This window comes from Ictalurus punctatus, chromosome 7, assembly GCF_001660625.3.
Source record: "Ictalurus punctatus breed USDA103 chromosome 7, Coco_2.0, whole genome shotgun sequence".
Taxonomy (NCBI): Eukaryota; Metazoa; Chordata; class Actinopteri; order Siluriformes; family Ictaluridae; genus Ictalurus; species Ictalurus punctatus.
The window spans coordinates 3,410,290-3,425,896 of record NC_030422.2 but is presented as its reverse complement, the minus strand read 5'-3'; the positions used below and the strand labels follow the sequence as shown (position 1 = coordinate 3,425,896).

The 15,607-nt window shown below is 39.4% G+C and overlaps 1 protein-coding gene across 5 annotated transcripts in view; it reads right to left on the bottom strand.

Moving 5' to 3' along the window:
• The window catches only part of astn1 (astrotactin 1), a 295,200-nt gene that overhangs the window by 93,355 nt on the left and 186,238 nt on the right, over window positions 1-15,607 (bottom strand). For all 5 annotated transcript variants that reach the window (XM_017471160.3, XM_017471161.3, XM_017471162.3 and 2 more), the window contains one exon: window positions 172-299. In XM_017471160.3, coding sequence (XP_017326649.1) covers window positions 172-299 — 128 coding nt within the window. The remainder of the gene's footprint in view (window positions 1-171; window positions 300-15,607) is intronic.

The following is a 15,607-nucleotide window of genomic DNA, read 5'->3' as shown; positions in this document are numbered from 1 at the left end:
ATCATTTTAAATTTAGCTAACATTGTTTTACTGGATTATTGATAGCCTAATTGATGGTATACTGATGGGAAATTTTTTTATACAGATGCTATACCCTGGTTTATTCATCAGAATGTCAGTTGATTACATTACGATTTTGCTTAGTTCAATTATTTAGGCAGAGTGACTTACCAGTGAGATACTCGGGATCTGGAACTGGATCAGAGAGCTCCTCACGGCACTGTGCCTCATTTGGTACCGATGCCACCACCATGCCGTCTGGAAGCTGCTGTTCTATGCCACGGGCAAAGTTCTTCTGCCTGAAAGTGGAGGAAGAAAACCTCAGAAGTATCACTCTGTAAACATTCAGACTGACAGCTCTTTATATGAGTGACTATTTGTCACCAGAAGATTACTGAGACACCCTTAGAGGGGGGGAAACAATATGTGAAAAATCATCATTTTCATCCCTTCAATAGCCTGTTCTTCCTGGCTTCATCTGCAATCCCTACCCAACTTTATTTTATATTTTATTATACAACAATTATTTCTGGTCCACTACTTTGAATGGTCATTCCAAGAATTCCAAAATTCTACTTCCTAGTTAGAAATGGTTACTACAGTAGTGTTAGCGGCATCATCAGCAGACATGGCAAACAATACTTCTCAGGAATATTACTTTTGTCTTCTTTGTTATTTAAAAGGTTCATTTCACTTACTCGTTTTTTAATTTTACTTCTTTGGTACATTCAACCTGTAGTAACGCTACTTCACGCCAAAGAATACAAACCACCTGAATCAAACTGTTACAGGGATGGCTCAGTACAAAGGTGGAAAGGGTACCGGGCTAGGCCCACTATTCAAATGGATAAAAGATGGACAGTAAAATATCCAAAATGCAGGTCTGGAGTGAAAAGAGGATCTTGTACTGGCTGTAACACAAATGTTTCAGAAAAAAAAATTGACTAATGTTGCTGGCAGCGGAGCACAAACTGAGGAGTCCATGTTCCTCACTCGGACACATTAACCACCGGGCTATCCACATAGATAGTGAACTGCAAGCAGATGTTTTTTTTTTTTTTTTTACAGTGTAGCTATAAATGAAATAAACATAAATCAATAAAGACGGGAATTTTAATTTTGTTTAATTTTAAGACCAGGTAATTCTTATGTACATTTTCTTAAAAATCCATTCAGAAATGAAATCAGGGGATGTGCATCATGTTTGTTTTGTTTGGACATTTTGTGTACAAATAGACTGGGATATGAAATAATTGTTATATTAAAGTTAATAATTTGGGGAAGCATTGACAAATTAGGAAATTTTACTTAGCAGATGTTATTAAATTGGATTACAAAAAGTTCTTTAACTTCACGTGCAAGTCTGGAGTGGGCCGTTTTATCTCTGTGAAGTTGGCACCTCATGAAATTAAATAATCACCAAAACTATGCCATTCATTTGTGTTACGTTTGTGCCGCAAAAATGAATGTTTGTGCTGGTTTGGTGTTTGAGCTATTAAACATGCAATGTCACTCTCCACCCCATGTCATTCAAATTGCTCCAAATCGGTAGCGTTCGTTTGTGCTCGGTTTGTGCCACTAAAACAAACATTAACTATTTCCCTTCCTTAGATATAGCAAGAATGTTTTGGGGAGCAGTCACATCACTCTCCACCCCCATTTCGTCTAAATCGCACAAAACCGGTCTCGTTCATTTGGGCTTGATTTGTACCAATTTGTGCCATTATAATGAACATAGTATCTCTGTGTCACAATTCTGTACATCTCTAGTTTGTGTCCTGATGTACTGGAATAGAAGGTGATTATGAACTCTTTCTGTTATCTAAAACAAGCATTAAGCTCAGCCAGGAATCCAGGAATACTCATCGCCATTCCACCTGTATGTGTCTGAGGATGGGAACACTGCGACAGGACTCCTGGCCCAGTAACACGGTGGTAGCTATTGCCCAGTAGCATATCTTTACAAATCTCTAAAACCTGTAGTTCAACGTTGCCTGCCTGTTTAAGGGCTGTTGCTACGCCTGCTGTCATGGCCACTAACGCTGAAAATTGGTTCTTTCACACCCACTCACAGTGCACACATCTCACTAGGTCTTCTCCATCCTGAATAACATTCAGACACAACACATGACTACTCAGGCAGCAAAACTTGTTAATCTCACACGTGCTTGTCATCTCTTTATGGGTTAGACTGTTACTATTTACACTGATTCACATGATTCTTTTGGTGTCATACATGATTTTGGTAAGATATGGCATGTTCATTGTTTTCATGGCGCTGATGGTAAACCACGCATGCCACGCTCGTTTCTGATCTTTTAGAAGCCTCACTTTTACCTGATAGGCTTGCTATTGTTAAGGTTAAAGATCATGACTCTTCTAATACAGAACAGGCTCGTGGTAATTCACTCGCTGATGAAGTAGCTAGGTGGGCCTTGAAAGATGGCTCGCCCAGCTCCTTTATCCCGAATAATGTCTCCATTTTTCACATTTGCGCATTCTCTGACTCCTTGTGACATTGATGTTGGTTTTCTACAGACACAGGCGACCTCATGTTTTGGTCCTCGGAAGGTTATTCCCCATCGCCCACTGATGGTTTAATATGGTGATTGCCATTTCACTCTTCCGTCTTCTGTCCTACTGTTCCCGTGCGACATTTTCATGGTGTTTCTCATGTCGCATGAAGAGGGGTGGGTGATCTCTGCGATAACATTGAAGTTTTGTATTCGAGACAAAAACACCTCGATGCATGTTTAACATGCGCAAGAGTAAATGTACAAGGGAAAACTGCCAAACATGATGCATTACCACCACCTAGGGGTCCTTTTCAGGCACTACAAATTGACTTCACACATATGCTAGCTATCAGAGATCTCAGATATCTTCTAGTTATCATTAAATTCTCTAAATGGGTAGAAGCCTTTCCACGCTCGAAGGAAAATGCTAATAGAGTCGTTAAAAGTCTCGCAAAAGAAATAATCCCACTGTATGGTATCCCCCAAACTATTGATAGTGACAATGGGGCACCTTATGTTTCCAAGGTAACACAGAAACTATACAAGTATCTAAACATTGATTGGAATTTTCATATTCCATATCATCCCCAGAGCTCAGGGATCATGGAAAGAAAAAAATCGCACCATTAAGGAATGCTTTACTAAGGGGCTCTTAGAGAACCCCTCAAGTAACTGGGTCGATTTATTACCTGCTGTCTTATGCAAACTTCACATGACTCCTAATCAGAAAAATAGATTGTCTCCTTTTGAGATCATTATGGGTAGACCTTTTCCCACTCCATGGACTAAGGGTAACCCAGGTGTTTGCTTTACAGGTAATCTCGAAGTGATTGTCAGCGATTACACTCAAGTTCTCATTGAAAAATTTAACAGTATATATGGTGATGTATGTATGTATGGTATGGCTTTCTCTCCTCTGCCCTATTCACTCTTTTCTCCCAGGTGACATAGTTCTTGTCAAAAGTCTGAAAGCCACCAAAGGTTGGGGAAGCATCCTTGGGTCATCCTACATGTGTGGTGGCAGTTACCCATACTGCTGTTCTCATGGATTCACAACCCCAGTGGAATCATACCAGCCGCATCAAGCGCTGTCCAGTGCCAGAGACAATACTGCTATCAAGTAGCCCTCAGGGGGCCTCATCACATCTCACCTCAGCATATCCTCAACAGATGAGAAAGGGGAACACTCACAATCAGGCCGCCCTTATGGGGCCTCTTCTCATCTCATTTAACATATACACATATAGCTCTGTTTTGTATTAGAAATACACACACATATTTTCTTGTATTCTGTAGTGTCCACAGAGATCATGCACAGGTCATTTTAAGGACCTAAGAGGGGAATGATAAGTTTCAGGCATGATCTCTGTGTTTTATTATAGAGGCAAAGCCCATGTGAGCATTTGTTGATTAGAATGAACTCAACCTGAACAATAAATGTCAAGACTGTATAATGGACTTTTGAGTACTAAATTTGGTTCTGTTAATATGATTTATGTTTTATGACCGATAAGGCAATTGTGTGGACCTTGACAATTTGATCCAAGATGGTTGCGCAGTAGCACGCAGCCGCCACTTCTGGTCCTCTAATATGGTGCATGTTACATGTAGCATACACCAACTGGGAAACTTTCTTACACTAATTGGGAAACAGATGTACATTGGTAGCACTGGTGTACATGTCTATCATCACCAAATTCTGCTGAACATTAGAGAACAAACCTCAGTAGGAATAAACAATGCACTACTAGACGAGCTACTTGACCTCGGGCTATTACGCGAATTAGGCCCTAGGACGGCTGTATCGCCTGATGCTGTTGGTTGGAAGAGAGAGCGCTTTAAATGGTGTGCGAGGCAGCAGAAGCGCGGAAAGTAAGCCAGCATAAAGGTTAACCTAAGCCGTCCAGCTCTAGCATCCATTCTGCCCTCCAATGTTCACAACCTGTGGTTAATTAAATTGACACACCAGCTTTCGTGATTCGTGATTGTTTTTATTTACCCCCCCCCCCAACCCACCCCCCCAGCCACCCCCGCCGCCGCCGCCGTTGAACCATAGGCAGTCACTGAAAGAGCCACATAGGTTTCTGGCCCCTGGCATAGATGATGTAACTTCTTTCAAGACCACCACCACACGTGCAAAGCAGAAACCATGGATGACTGCTCAGGTGCGCCCGCTGTTGAAAACCCGACAATCTGCCTTCAGGTCCAATGAAGGAAGGCAGCCCTCTGCACAGCCCTCTGATAGCCAATCTGTCCCGGGCTATCAGAGAGACAAAGTGCAACTACACAGAAAGAATCCACATTCACTTCATAAACACCGAAGACACAAGGCATATGTGGCAAGGCAATCAGGCCATCACAGACAAAGCTACACCACCTGTCTGTGATGATGATGCCTCCCTCCCAGATGCCCTGAGCGATTTCTATGCACGGTTCGAAGCACAGATCAACATGCCAGCGAGGAAGACTACCCCAACTCCCACTGACCAAGTACTTTGTCTGTCTGAAGTAGATGTCAGGAAAACTCTGTCCAGATTTAACCCACGGAAAGCTGCAGGTCCTGAGAACATACAGTTGCAATCAAAATTAATCAACCCCCATTGCAAATCAGTTTAATTGCCAAAATTTACATACTTTCAGCTACTTCCAATGAACAAATCAAACAAAAGCAGTTGAAATAGTTGAACACAATGAATTCTTCAAGTGGTTTCCCCAAATTCAACTGAAAATGCAACTTATAATGCTTTCTCCTGTTTCAAAATTATTCAACCCCTTCATGACAAGCATCTTTAGGAATTAGTAGAGCACCCTTTAGCTGTTATGACCTGCTCCAAATGAGATGCATAGCTTCTGGCAGCATTTCTGAGGAATCTTAGCCCATACAGCTATGGCCTCCAGTTCAGTAATATTCTTGGGTTTGCATAGAGCAGCCGCCTTTTTCAAATCCCACCAGAGATTTTCAATTTCAATTGCTTTTATTTGATTTGCTCACTGCAAACAGCTGAAAGTCTGTAAATTTTGACAATAAACCTGATTTGCAATGGGTTTGAATAATTTTGACTGCAACTGTAGCTGGCCGGGTGCTCATGGAATGTGCTGATCAGCTTCCAGATGTCCTCACAGACATCGTCAACATTTCCCTGAGCCAAGCAGTTGCCCCCGTGTGCTTCAAGATGACCACCATCATCCCTGTGCTAAAGAAATCATCTGTGTCCTACCTGAATAACTACTGGCTTGTTGTACTCACACATATCATCATGAAGTGCTTAGAGGGGCTAGTCATCAAACACATAAAGAGCAGTCTTCCCACCACATTGGACCCATTTCAGTATGCATACCATCCCAACCGCTCAACAGATTACACCATGTCTGCTACCATCCATCTGTCTCTGACACATCTAGGCAAAAAGGATGTTTATAGAAATCAGTTCAGCATTCAACACAATCATTGCACAACAACTGATAAAGCTGAGCCTGCTGGGTTTAAACACCTCCCTCTGAAACTGGATCCTGGACTTTCTGACTGGGAAACCAAATCCATCAGAATCGGTAACACCACCTCCAGCACCACTACACTGAACACAGGTGCCCACCATGTTATTGTGCTGAGTCCACTGCTGTTTACCCTGCTGACTCATGACTGTGTTATGAAGTTCAATTCTAATCACATCATTAAGTTTGCTAATGACACTACAGTTGGGCCTCATCAGGAACAACGATGAGTCAGCATAAAATGAGTAGAAGAACTAGTTCACAGAATGGTGTAGAGACAACAATCTATCTCAGTGTTGATAAGACTAAAGAGATGATTGTCAATTTCAGGAGAACCCAAGTCAGAACTGCACATGAATGGAACACATCTTGGTGTGCACATGACTGAGGACCTCTCCTGGACTCTCAACACCACCTGCTTAGTCAAGAAGGCCCAGCAGTGCCTCCACTTCCTGCAGAAGCTTCTACAGAGGGACGATAGAAAGCATCCTGACCAGCTGTCTCGCCATGTGGTACGGGAACTGCACAGCCTCTGACTGCAAGAGCCTACAGCAAATTGTGAGGACAGCTGAAAGATCATCGGGGTCCCTCTACCCACTATCAACACCCCATTCAACAGCCGCTGCATGTACAGAGCCACCAGTATTGGGGATAACCCCTTTCACACCTCTCATGGACTATTCGCCCTCCTGCCATCTGGCAGAAGGTACAGGAGCATCTGTGTCACCACTAGAAGACTCTGCAACAGTTTCTTCCCTGAGGTGGTCAGATTACTCAACACCCTTCCGACTCCCAAAGCTCACCTGGGCCAGTCAAACATCTAAGACAGCATGACTCATACCACTGCACATGCACTAAACCAGTAAGACTCAGTGTTACTGCACACTGCACCTTACATAGCTGCATCAGTCACTTTATACTATGGCACTTGTTTTTGCTGCCAGTATTGCTGCTATACTTGTGCTGCTACATTACACAGTAGCTTACAGTTACAGTTCATGTTCGGTGTATCTGTTGTCCTGTATATCTATGGTCCTGTTCTGCCTATTTATTGTTTTGCACTCATCTCACACTGTATATTGCACTTTATTTAGTCTTGCGTACTGTGTTGCACTATGGTTCTGAATAAACATCATTTAATTCCAACGTATGCAAGCTATACAGAGGAATGACAATAAAAATCCACTTGACTTGAGTGTCCTGGCTCTACTGTAATAAAATATTTCAATATGCTGGAGAAGGATCTGTATAAGGTGAGATGACACGTTGGCTTCTCTAGAAGCTGTGAACTCCATCAAATTAGAATTTTTTGTGTGTGTTAACTGGCCAGGTTAGACCACCATCGATTCCACTAGCTAATATAACTTGATAGACAGAAAGTCAAATTCTAGCTAATACAAAATTAATTTTGTCAGTTAAAAAAATATTTTTAAATCTTAATAGTTGAGTACTTTTAATTTGAGCAAAGTTTTTTACTTTCAGTTGAGTCATTTCAACTGGACACGTAATTGAAACATTATCTATAATTTTCCTTATAAATTCTCAGTACTTGTCCACCCCTGCTCACCCCTAGAATATTAAAATGAATTTAAAATGGAAGTTTAAACATCTTGCAGCTTAAATAGAAATATAAACTAGACATTTCATCTTTATGCACAGTAATTTATCATTTCATCATTGATAATTCATAATTCCCCAACGTGATAAAAGTGATCATTAAACTACCGCTACTTTTATTTGGAAACGAACACATAATTAATATATCTTTCCCACTCCAGCTCTCCATAACTATAATACAATATTAAAAATGTGTGAAAAAAGAAAAATCAAACAGTTTTCACCAAACAGATTAAACAGTACTTCATCTTGAAAACATTTGTTTTCTTTTAATTATTTTCAAGTACATGTGATTTCATCCAAATTACTGAAAAATCTCAATACATCAACCAACAACTGAGAGAAAATATAATGCCTGACAAATTTCCCAGCCTTTGTGATGATGCTTTGATGGACAAGATTCTAAAAAAAAAAAAAGCTGACAATATCCAGAATATCTACTTATAAAATCCCTTCTATTTCTGCTGCACAACTGAATTTATAGCATTACACAACCTAATTCACTCTGCAAGGTCTACTGTCATATCTCATTAGGAATTGGACTCTGATAGGAGAATAGCATTATCCTAAAATACACAAAGCCCCATCTAACTGGGCTTAAACAAGAGCAGGAAGAAAGCTAGAGGCATATAAGAAGCATTTGAAGTTAAATTGGAAACGAGAAGTGGTAAGCGCTGTGGAGCGGCTGTCATTTGTGCTTTAGTAAACAGGCATGATGGTGCACAGCTTTGTTGACACTTAGCTCTTGTTTCCAGGCTCAATAATGACATTGGCAAAGTAAACTATTCCTCCTCTGGTGCTGCAAAAAACTCATTATCCAAAGATGGAAATATCTGTAAATCTATGAAGCAGTTGGTGTGAGATTGTTTTATAGCTAAACTGCATGGCTCAAGTTTCTTTAAAGAACATTACTTATCAAACAGTTTGCTTCACTGTAAACATGATACTTTTTTTTGTTTGTTTGCTTAAGTTTTCAACAGACTCTTCTGGTGAAATCTGGATCGGGTGAGTCCCTGTCTTACAATCCAATGTACAATGTATCACTACGTGATCAAAATGAAACAATTCTGCATTTCTTCAATAATTAACATTTTATGTCATTTCTCATGGTACCACAGAAAAATCTCACACAGATATCCGTGTCGACTTCCTCTATAATGTCTCCATTCAAACTTATATCACTGCATATCCAGTGCTCCAGCTCTAGGCAATGAACAGTATGTATGTGTGTCATACATTCATAAACTTCAATCATATTCCCACTCTCTCTTCAGTGGATTTGAAGGAAGAGCACCACCATGATGTACTTCTGTGCGTTGGGGGAGTCTTTCTGTGCATGAAGAAAATGTGGAAAAGTTGTCAAAGTAAAATGTTCAGACAGACAAGAAAATATTAATAGAGCTGCACTACTGATAGTCAAAAAAATATATATAAATAAAATATTTATCTTATTTCAATCAGTGACTTGCTCAATTATGATCAACGACATTCATATTAATGCTAATGTCCACAGGCTGTCTTGCTAACTGAAGCACTCAGATGTTAAAGTACATTTTTCTTGCCGTGTCTGCCTGAATCATTTTCAACACATGGAATTGACTCCAAAAATTTGGGATTGACTCTTAGTTTTCAGTGCCTGGAATCAGGGAATCGACCCATTTAAGGATCAACTCCCAGCACCTTCAATGTAAACCGAAAACAACTTGATGCTTGCACACAATATTATATTATATATATATATATATATATATATATATATATATATATATATATATATATATATATATATATATATATACACACACACACACACACACACACTAACTGGCCACTTTATTAGTTTAGGAATCATGTGACATTAGCACAATGCTTAAAATCATGCAGGTCCAGAGTGCTAGTTAATTTTCACATCAAACATCAGTCAAATTTTGGGGGGTTACAAGTCTCAATGACTTGTCATGTTTGTTGGTATAAGATGTGCTGGATGAAGTATTTCATAAACGGCTGATCTCCCAGGACTTTTACACACACTCCTCACTGGAAGTTACACAGAATAGTGCAAAAAAAAACAAACAAAAAAAAAAACACTGAGGTGTAGTTCGCAATTATTGTTTTGATGTGAACATTAACTAAAGCTTTTGACCTGTATCTGCATAAAATTATGCACTGTGCTGCTGCCAAATGACCGGATGACTGTACAGGTGTTCCTAATAAAGTGGACGGTAAGTGTACATAGTATACACTAAGAGAAACTTTGTATCAATTGTATCAACGTTGTATCAATGCCACTGGCTCAAAAAATAGCTTAATTACTTACAACAAATTGAATCAGACAGCTTCACCACTAGTGGTATGAAGTGACGTGTTGCATGTCGCACTGTTCTTCATAACATAGACTGCACTGAATTTTGTCTTTTATAAAACATACATTCTCCAGTGTTTCATTGTTGCCACTTAGATGGAAACATCTTTTAATTTTTTCATTAAAATCCTTTGTACCTGTTATACAATAACTCACTTAAATTTAGAGATATAATTCCAACCATATATTCTGTAATATCATGACTGTGTCATGGTGCAGACTCTGAGAACATCGTAATAATGGCGTACATGCAAATGGAATTTTGTCAAATGGGGAAAAAAGCACACGTAAGAACGATGCAAGTCAATCAATGAAATGGAAAAAAAAAAAAAACACACAACTATTTTACAGCCTGTGACTAAGAAATCAAATCAATCAATGGCATTACCACACAGAGAACATTTAATAGTAGAACAGAAGGAAAGGTATTTTATTTTTCTTAAACCTTTTATGGTGTACCCAGAAGAACAGCTGAGCTTCAGGAATGCACATTAAAGATTATTAATAGCTTTATTTAATAACGACTTTCTCCTCAAAGAGAACCGGAAAAACATTTTTTTTATTCAAAAACAATAATTTTCGACACTGCAGGGAAATGCTGAGCTTTGCACTGAACTGTGACCCTCCAGGACCGCACTCTGAGTAATGGCTAGAGAACAACAATGAACAACAGTGTGAAGCAACAGTGAGAAATCTCAATTTGAAGAACAAAAGCTGCAATAACAAATGGTACATTCTGTTTGGATGCAAAGATAAGCCATTCAGAATTCAGCAAAAGTACATTTAAAAGTGAAACTTCTAATTACTGATGTTTATGAAATCACCGACGTGTGAGACAAGAACAAATTTAACACAAAGCAGCCCCCCATCACTGATTAGAATATCATTTATTCATCTTCAGTCAGTAATTTATCCTGGTAAAGGTTGTGGTGCATCCAGAGGATATCCCAGGAACACTGAATGTGAAACAGAAATACACACTGAATGGGCAATCTGCCCTCTTCAGCATACGTGAGATCACAGAAGTCAACCAAAACTAGAGAGAAAAATTGCCTGATCTTTTTCCAATCACTCTAGCCTCAGATTGCTGTACTTGGCTGACAGGAATGGAATGAAAACCGTTATGGTTTCCTTCCATAAACCCATAAACCCTGCCATAAACCCTCTTTTCCAATAATATGTTGGACGGTTTATCAACATGTCAATTCAGAACAGATGAATATTTCCTGGGGCTATTTCTACTGGTCATTTAATAAGGTCAAATAATGGTATAATCCATCCAGGCTGGAATCCTTCCTTCCATTCTTCGTGAATGTGCAGCCTGTAAAAATTATGACATGACGAATTCAGTCTGGATTAAATCCCACAGGTATTCTGGTAACAAATACATTACCCCCACCTCCCCATGTAAAAGCAGTCCTTCCAAAAAATGCTATCGAGAGAGTGTGAAAGATTTTCCGCTACATACTGATGACGCACTGTCCGTTGCTGTGCATGAACCCAACATAGAAAATAACGTACTCTATGTATTTTTGCTTTTAGTCTTTTCTTAGGTTGCTCTGCGTTCTGTGTGTATGATGTGCATTACTTCGTTTTCTCACGTAAACGTGTTCCATACTGGTGTAAATGTAGAGACAAAATTGCAACCAGCATACTGGAACAGTCTTGCTGTTTTCCCTATATTGCCTGAGCTTAACCCATATTTCGCCATTAATAAAATGGCTCTCATAACGACACTGCACCTGGCGTGTATGTGATAGATTAATTTTCTGCGGAGAGAGTAACTGGGAGACGTTGATCGTAATCATGATCCACCTCTCTGTTAATGAGAACAAAGACTAGTAAAATATTCATTAAAAGTGGCTCGGTCCATGCTGTGCATGAGAGAGGTGGAGAGCCAGAGGAGCGCTGAAGTAATTAGGAATGGCTGTGTTTATAGCCTGCAATGTTTTTAGGTAGATGGTCTCAGGACAGCTGGATAGAAAAAGGGAAAAAAGTAAAAAAAAAAAAAAAAAAAAAAAAAAAAAGATTTAACAGCAACAGAACTGAACTGAAGAAAAACAAGGCAACACACTGGGGAAAAGTCTGCATGGGTTTGGAAAAATGAACATAAAACGATGACTGCAAAATGTCCTCTCCTTGGCATGCGAGGCATTTGGAAAAACATTTGTTAGTTCTGTTTATCTTGCTAATGCCAGCCTCCTCCACATTCACAGCGATGAGAGACAAACTGTGTGGCGTAATCCAAGTAAAAAATATCACAATAGAATGTGAGAGAGGGGAAAAAAGTGGGAAAAGAGAGATGGAAAGCAGTAATTTATGGATGGAAATATATTCTGCAGCGTGACAAGCATCTACAGGAGAAAAGTCATTTCGTGCACGTAGGCAATCCGCATTTCAAGCAACGTGCCATCGTGTGTGTGTCTAAGCGTGTGTACATGTGACAATACTTAATTTCCTCCAACAAAAGTGCAGTAGGCGTTCTGGACACTAGCCCAATATATCAGCACTCTGCTATCATTTCCCTCCATTTACTGATCCATCTAGGCACTCAAAACCAGAGCTACTCAAAATTAAACATCTCATATCGGTTGCAGTTTGCAAGTTTACATGTTTATTGAGTGAAACAGACTGTTTCAAAAGACTGGACATGATCCTACAACTGTCTGAAATATAAACCAGGCATAACACATTAATAATGAAACATACAGGCAGCTCCAGTATGTCCTGCTATCCTTTCTCCAGTACGAAACACCAAATCTTAGGTGATAGACAGTCACTATACAGTATTCATAAATCGCTGATTTCTGAAGAGAAAGATTCACTAGATTCAATCTTCTGGAAAGATCATTTGAATCGACTCACATGGTAGTTCATTCCTTGCCTTAATACAAATGTTCAGTCTATAATCTGAACATTACTATAGATACAACACACATCAAACACACAAGAAATCCCAGAGTTGTCAGCCTTGAGCTGAATTCATTTGTATGTTCTTCCTGGTCAAAGCTGCCAATTTGAGACGTTTACAAAAAGTGGAATGAGGCAAAAAAAAAAAAAAAAAAAAAAAATGCTTTTCCTCCTTTTAAATTTTTTGCCAAACGACTGCCATGTATATTTACACTCTGATGTGTGTACACACTAGAGATTGCACAGACTAGTCAACAAATACATTCACTAGTTATTGCTGTGGGCATGTCTACTAGTTGGGGTGCTGGGGGGAAAAAAATGGGAGGCAGGTGGTAAAGAAAGTCAGTTCTACAGTCAAAAGTCTTATTTTCTTCAGCTTTAATGGACCATTAACACTTCACTTTAATATCACTTTGATTTCACCTCGTTCCACTTAAATAATCCTTGCACTATGACAGAGAATACCGCTTTGACTAACACTGTGTGCAAGAGACCTTTCAGAGCAACCGGTTGCACGTCATTATCCAGTCCCAATAAGTGCCGCATGCCAGGTCAAAGAGACTGATCCAGACTCACCGATCGGGACTGAGGCTGGAGTTGATCATGGAGTGAAAAATTCTCCCAGATGCTGCCGTAAGCATCACATACTCTATCATTAGTATGCTATAAAGACCTTCCATACCGCGCTGCATGCTCTCAACGTCACAATCAACAACTGCAGCTGAACAGAGTGAATATGAAGAATTACTACGTCCTTAAATAGTGTAACGTGCTACACAGATTTATTATTTTGCACATTTTATTGCATTTATTTACTTATTAATTAAATCAGTGCAATAAACCTTAAGCGTAGCATTAAAAAAGCATTAAAGCTGGAAATGTAATTTGTAGTGGGGGTTACAAATGTAATTTGTAGTATTGCATGCAGGGCTTAATTTTCTTCCCTACTGGACTAGAGCAAAGGGAATAAGTAAGTACAATGTTCTCTTTTCAACTTAAAGTAACCGTCATGTCACGGCAAACTAGACTACAAGTCCCAAACGACACACCTTCCCCAGAAGACTAATCACACAGACCTGCTCCTGATCATACTCACAATCACATTGCAAAGTAAACAATCAGTTGCGCTAGTCTCTGGCGTTTCCAGGCCATTTTATTGTGTTGTGATTCTGGTTCTGATTCTGCCTCGACAATGATTATTTGCCTTACCTGCTCTAGTCTGTTTGCCTGATCGTTTTACCACTGACTGTCTTCGTTGTTGAGTTTACCTTGCCCTTTGGATTATATTATCTTAAATAAAAGCTCTTAACTGCACTCGCATCTGTCCTAAACCTCATTACATGACAGTAATGTTCCCAGATCAAAAGTAATATCCTACCAAAATCTTCTATTTTGATTAAGCAGCTGGAATGTTTACCTTTTTCATGAGCTAAAACAACATTCGGTTCTACCTCCAAACTCACTGTTTTACACACAGCTTGCCTAACACATCCAAGGCAGTGATCCTGTGTCAGTGGCTTCCAAGCGAAAACAGACAGAAATGGTAATGTTAGCAATGAATTGACACCAGCACTCACACTGCATGCATAGCAAGTGTACACACCCCATGGATAATTAAATTTTTTACTACAATTCACATATTTGCCTCGTAGTGCGTATCTGATTAAGATTCTTCAACTTTTTTCTTTCCGGCACTGCCAGCCATCTTAATTTTGACCGTGTTCCCATTCTGAGCGTATGAATTCACAGTCAATGTGTTACACATCACACTTGTGATTAAATGGCATTAAAACTTCCCTGTCTTGCTGAATCTGTTTAAGAAGGCATGATGAAAAGGCTAGGTGACAGCCCAAAAACTGTGGGGTGTGGCATTTGAGAAAAGGAATTAGAAAGAGGGAAAAAACTGAGTATTGTAGACCTTCAGTCTCTCAGTAGATTTCATGTCTAATTTTCCTGCTCTACCGGACAAAAGGTGAATCGGAATTGCCCTTGTGTTTCCTAATTAAATTACAAAACGGTATGTCTGTGCCAATTTGGACGCCATAAAAAGATATTATAATGCATTGAAATTTTCATTATTTGCCAAATCTTCTTCTTTTTTCATTGCTCCTTTCTTCTTTGGGGAATACCATTTCACCTTGTGTAGTATCCCCAGCTACTCAAATACTACTCAAAGCATCTGATAAGCATAATTAAATATTTTATTCCGGACAAGTTTTAACCACTCCTGTTTGCACTAATAGATAAAAGATAATGTGATGGTGTGAGTTTCTTATCTCTACAAAGATGGTTACAGTGGAAGACAGTCTGTATCCCTTAGTGGGATTTTTTTTTCTTCCATTCATCTTTTTGAAGATTTATCTTCTTCACAGCAGAATAGTTTTATTTCCTGTTCCCATCTTCTCTGAAAACCGATTCTTTGACTATTTCCTTAAGTTTGAAATTAATTGTCACAGTAGTCTGGTATTTCATCAAAGATTAATGAAGTGACTTGCAGCATCAGCAGCACCACTGCAGCTTCCCTTTGTTCCCTGCAAACTGCAAGTTTCATCTGGCCCAATTAAATCCAATTAAAGCAAACTTTCCCATGGTCACTTTCAATTCGTTTCCCAGCACTTCCCCTTAATTAGAGTTTGAGTTAGGCTGGGCATCCCAAAAGATGCATCTGAGTGGCGTTGAGTGCGAGTTGGAGCGCACAGAGGTCAGTTGT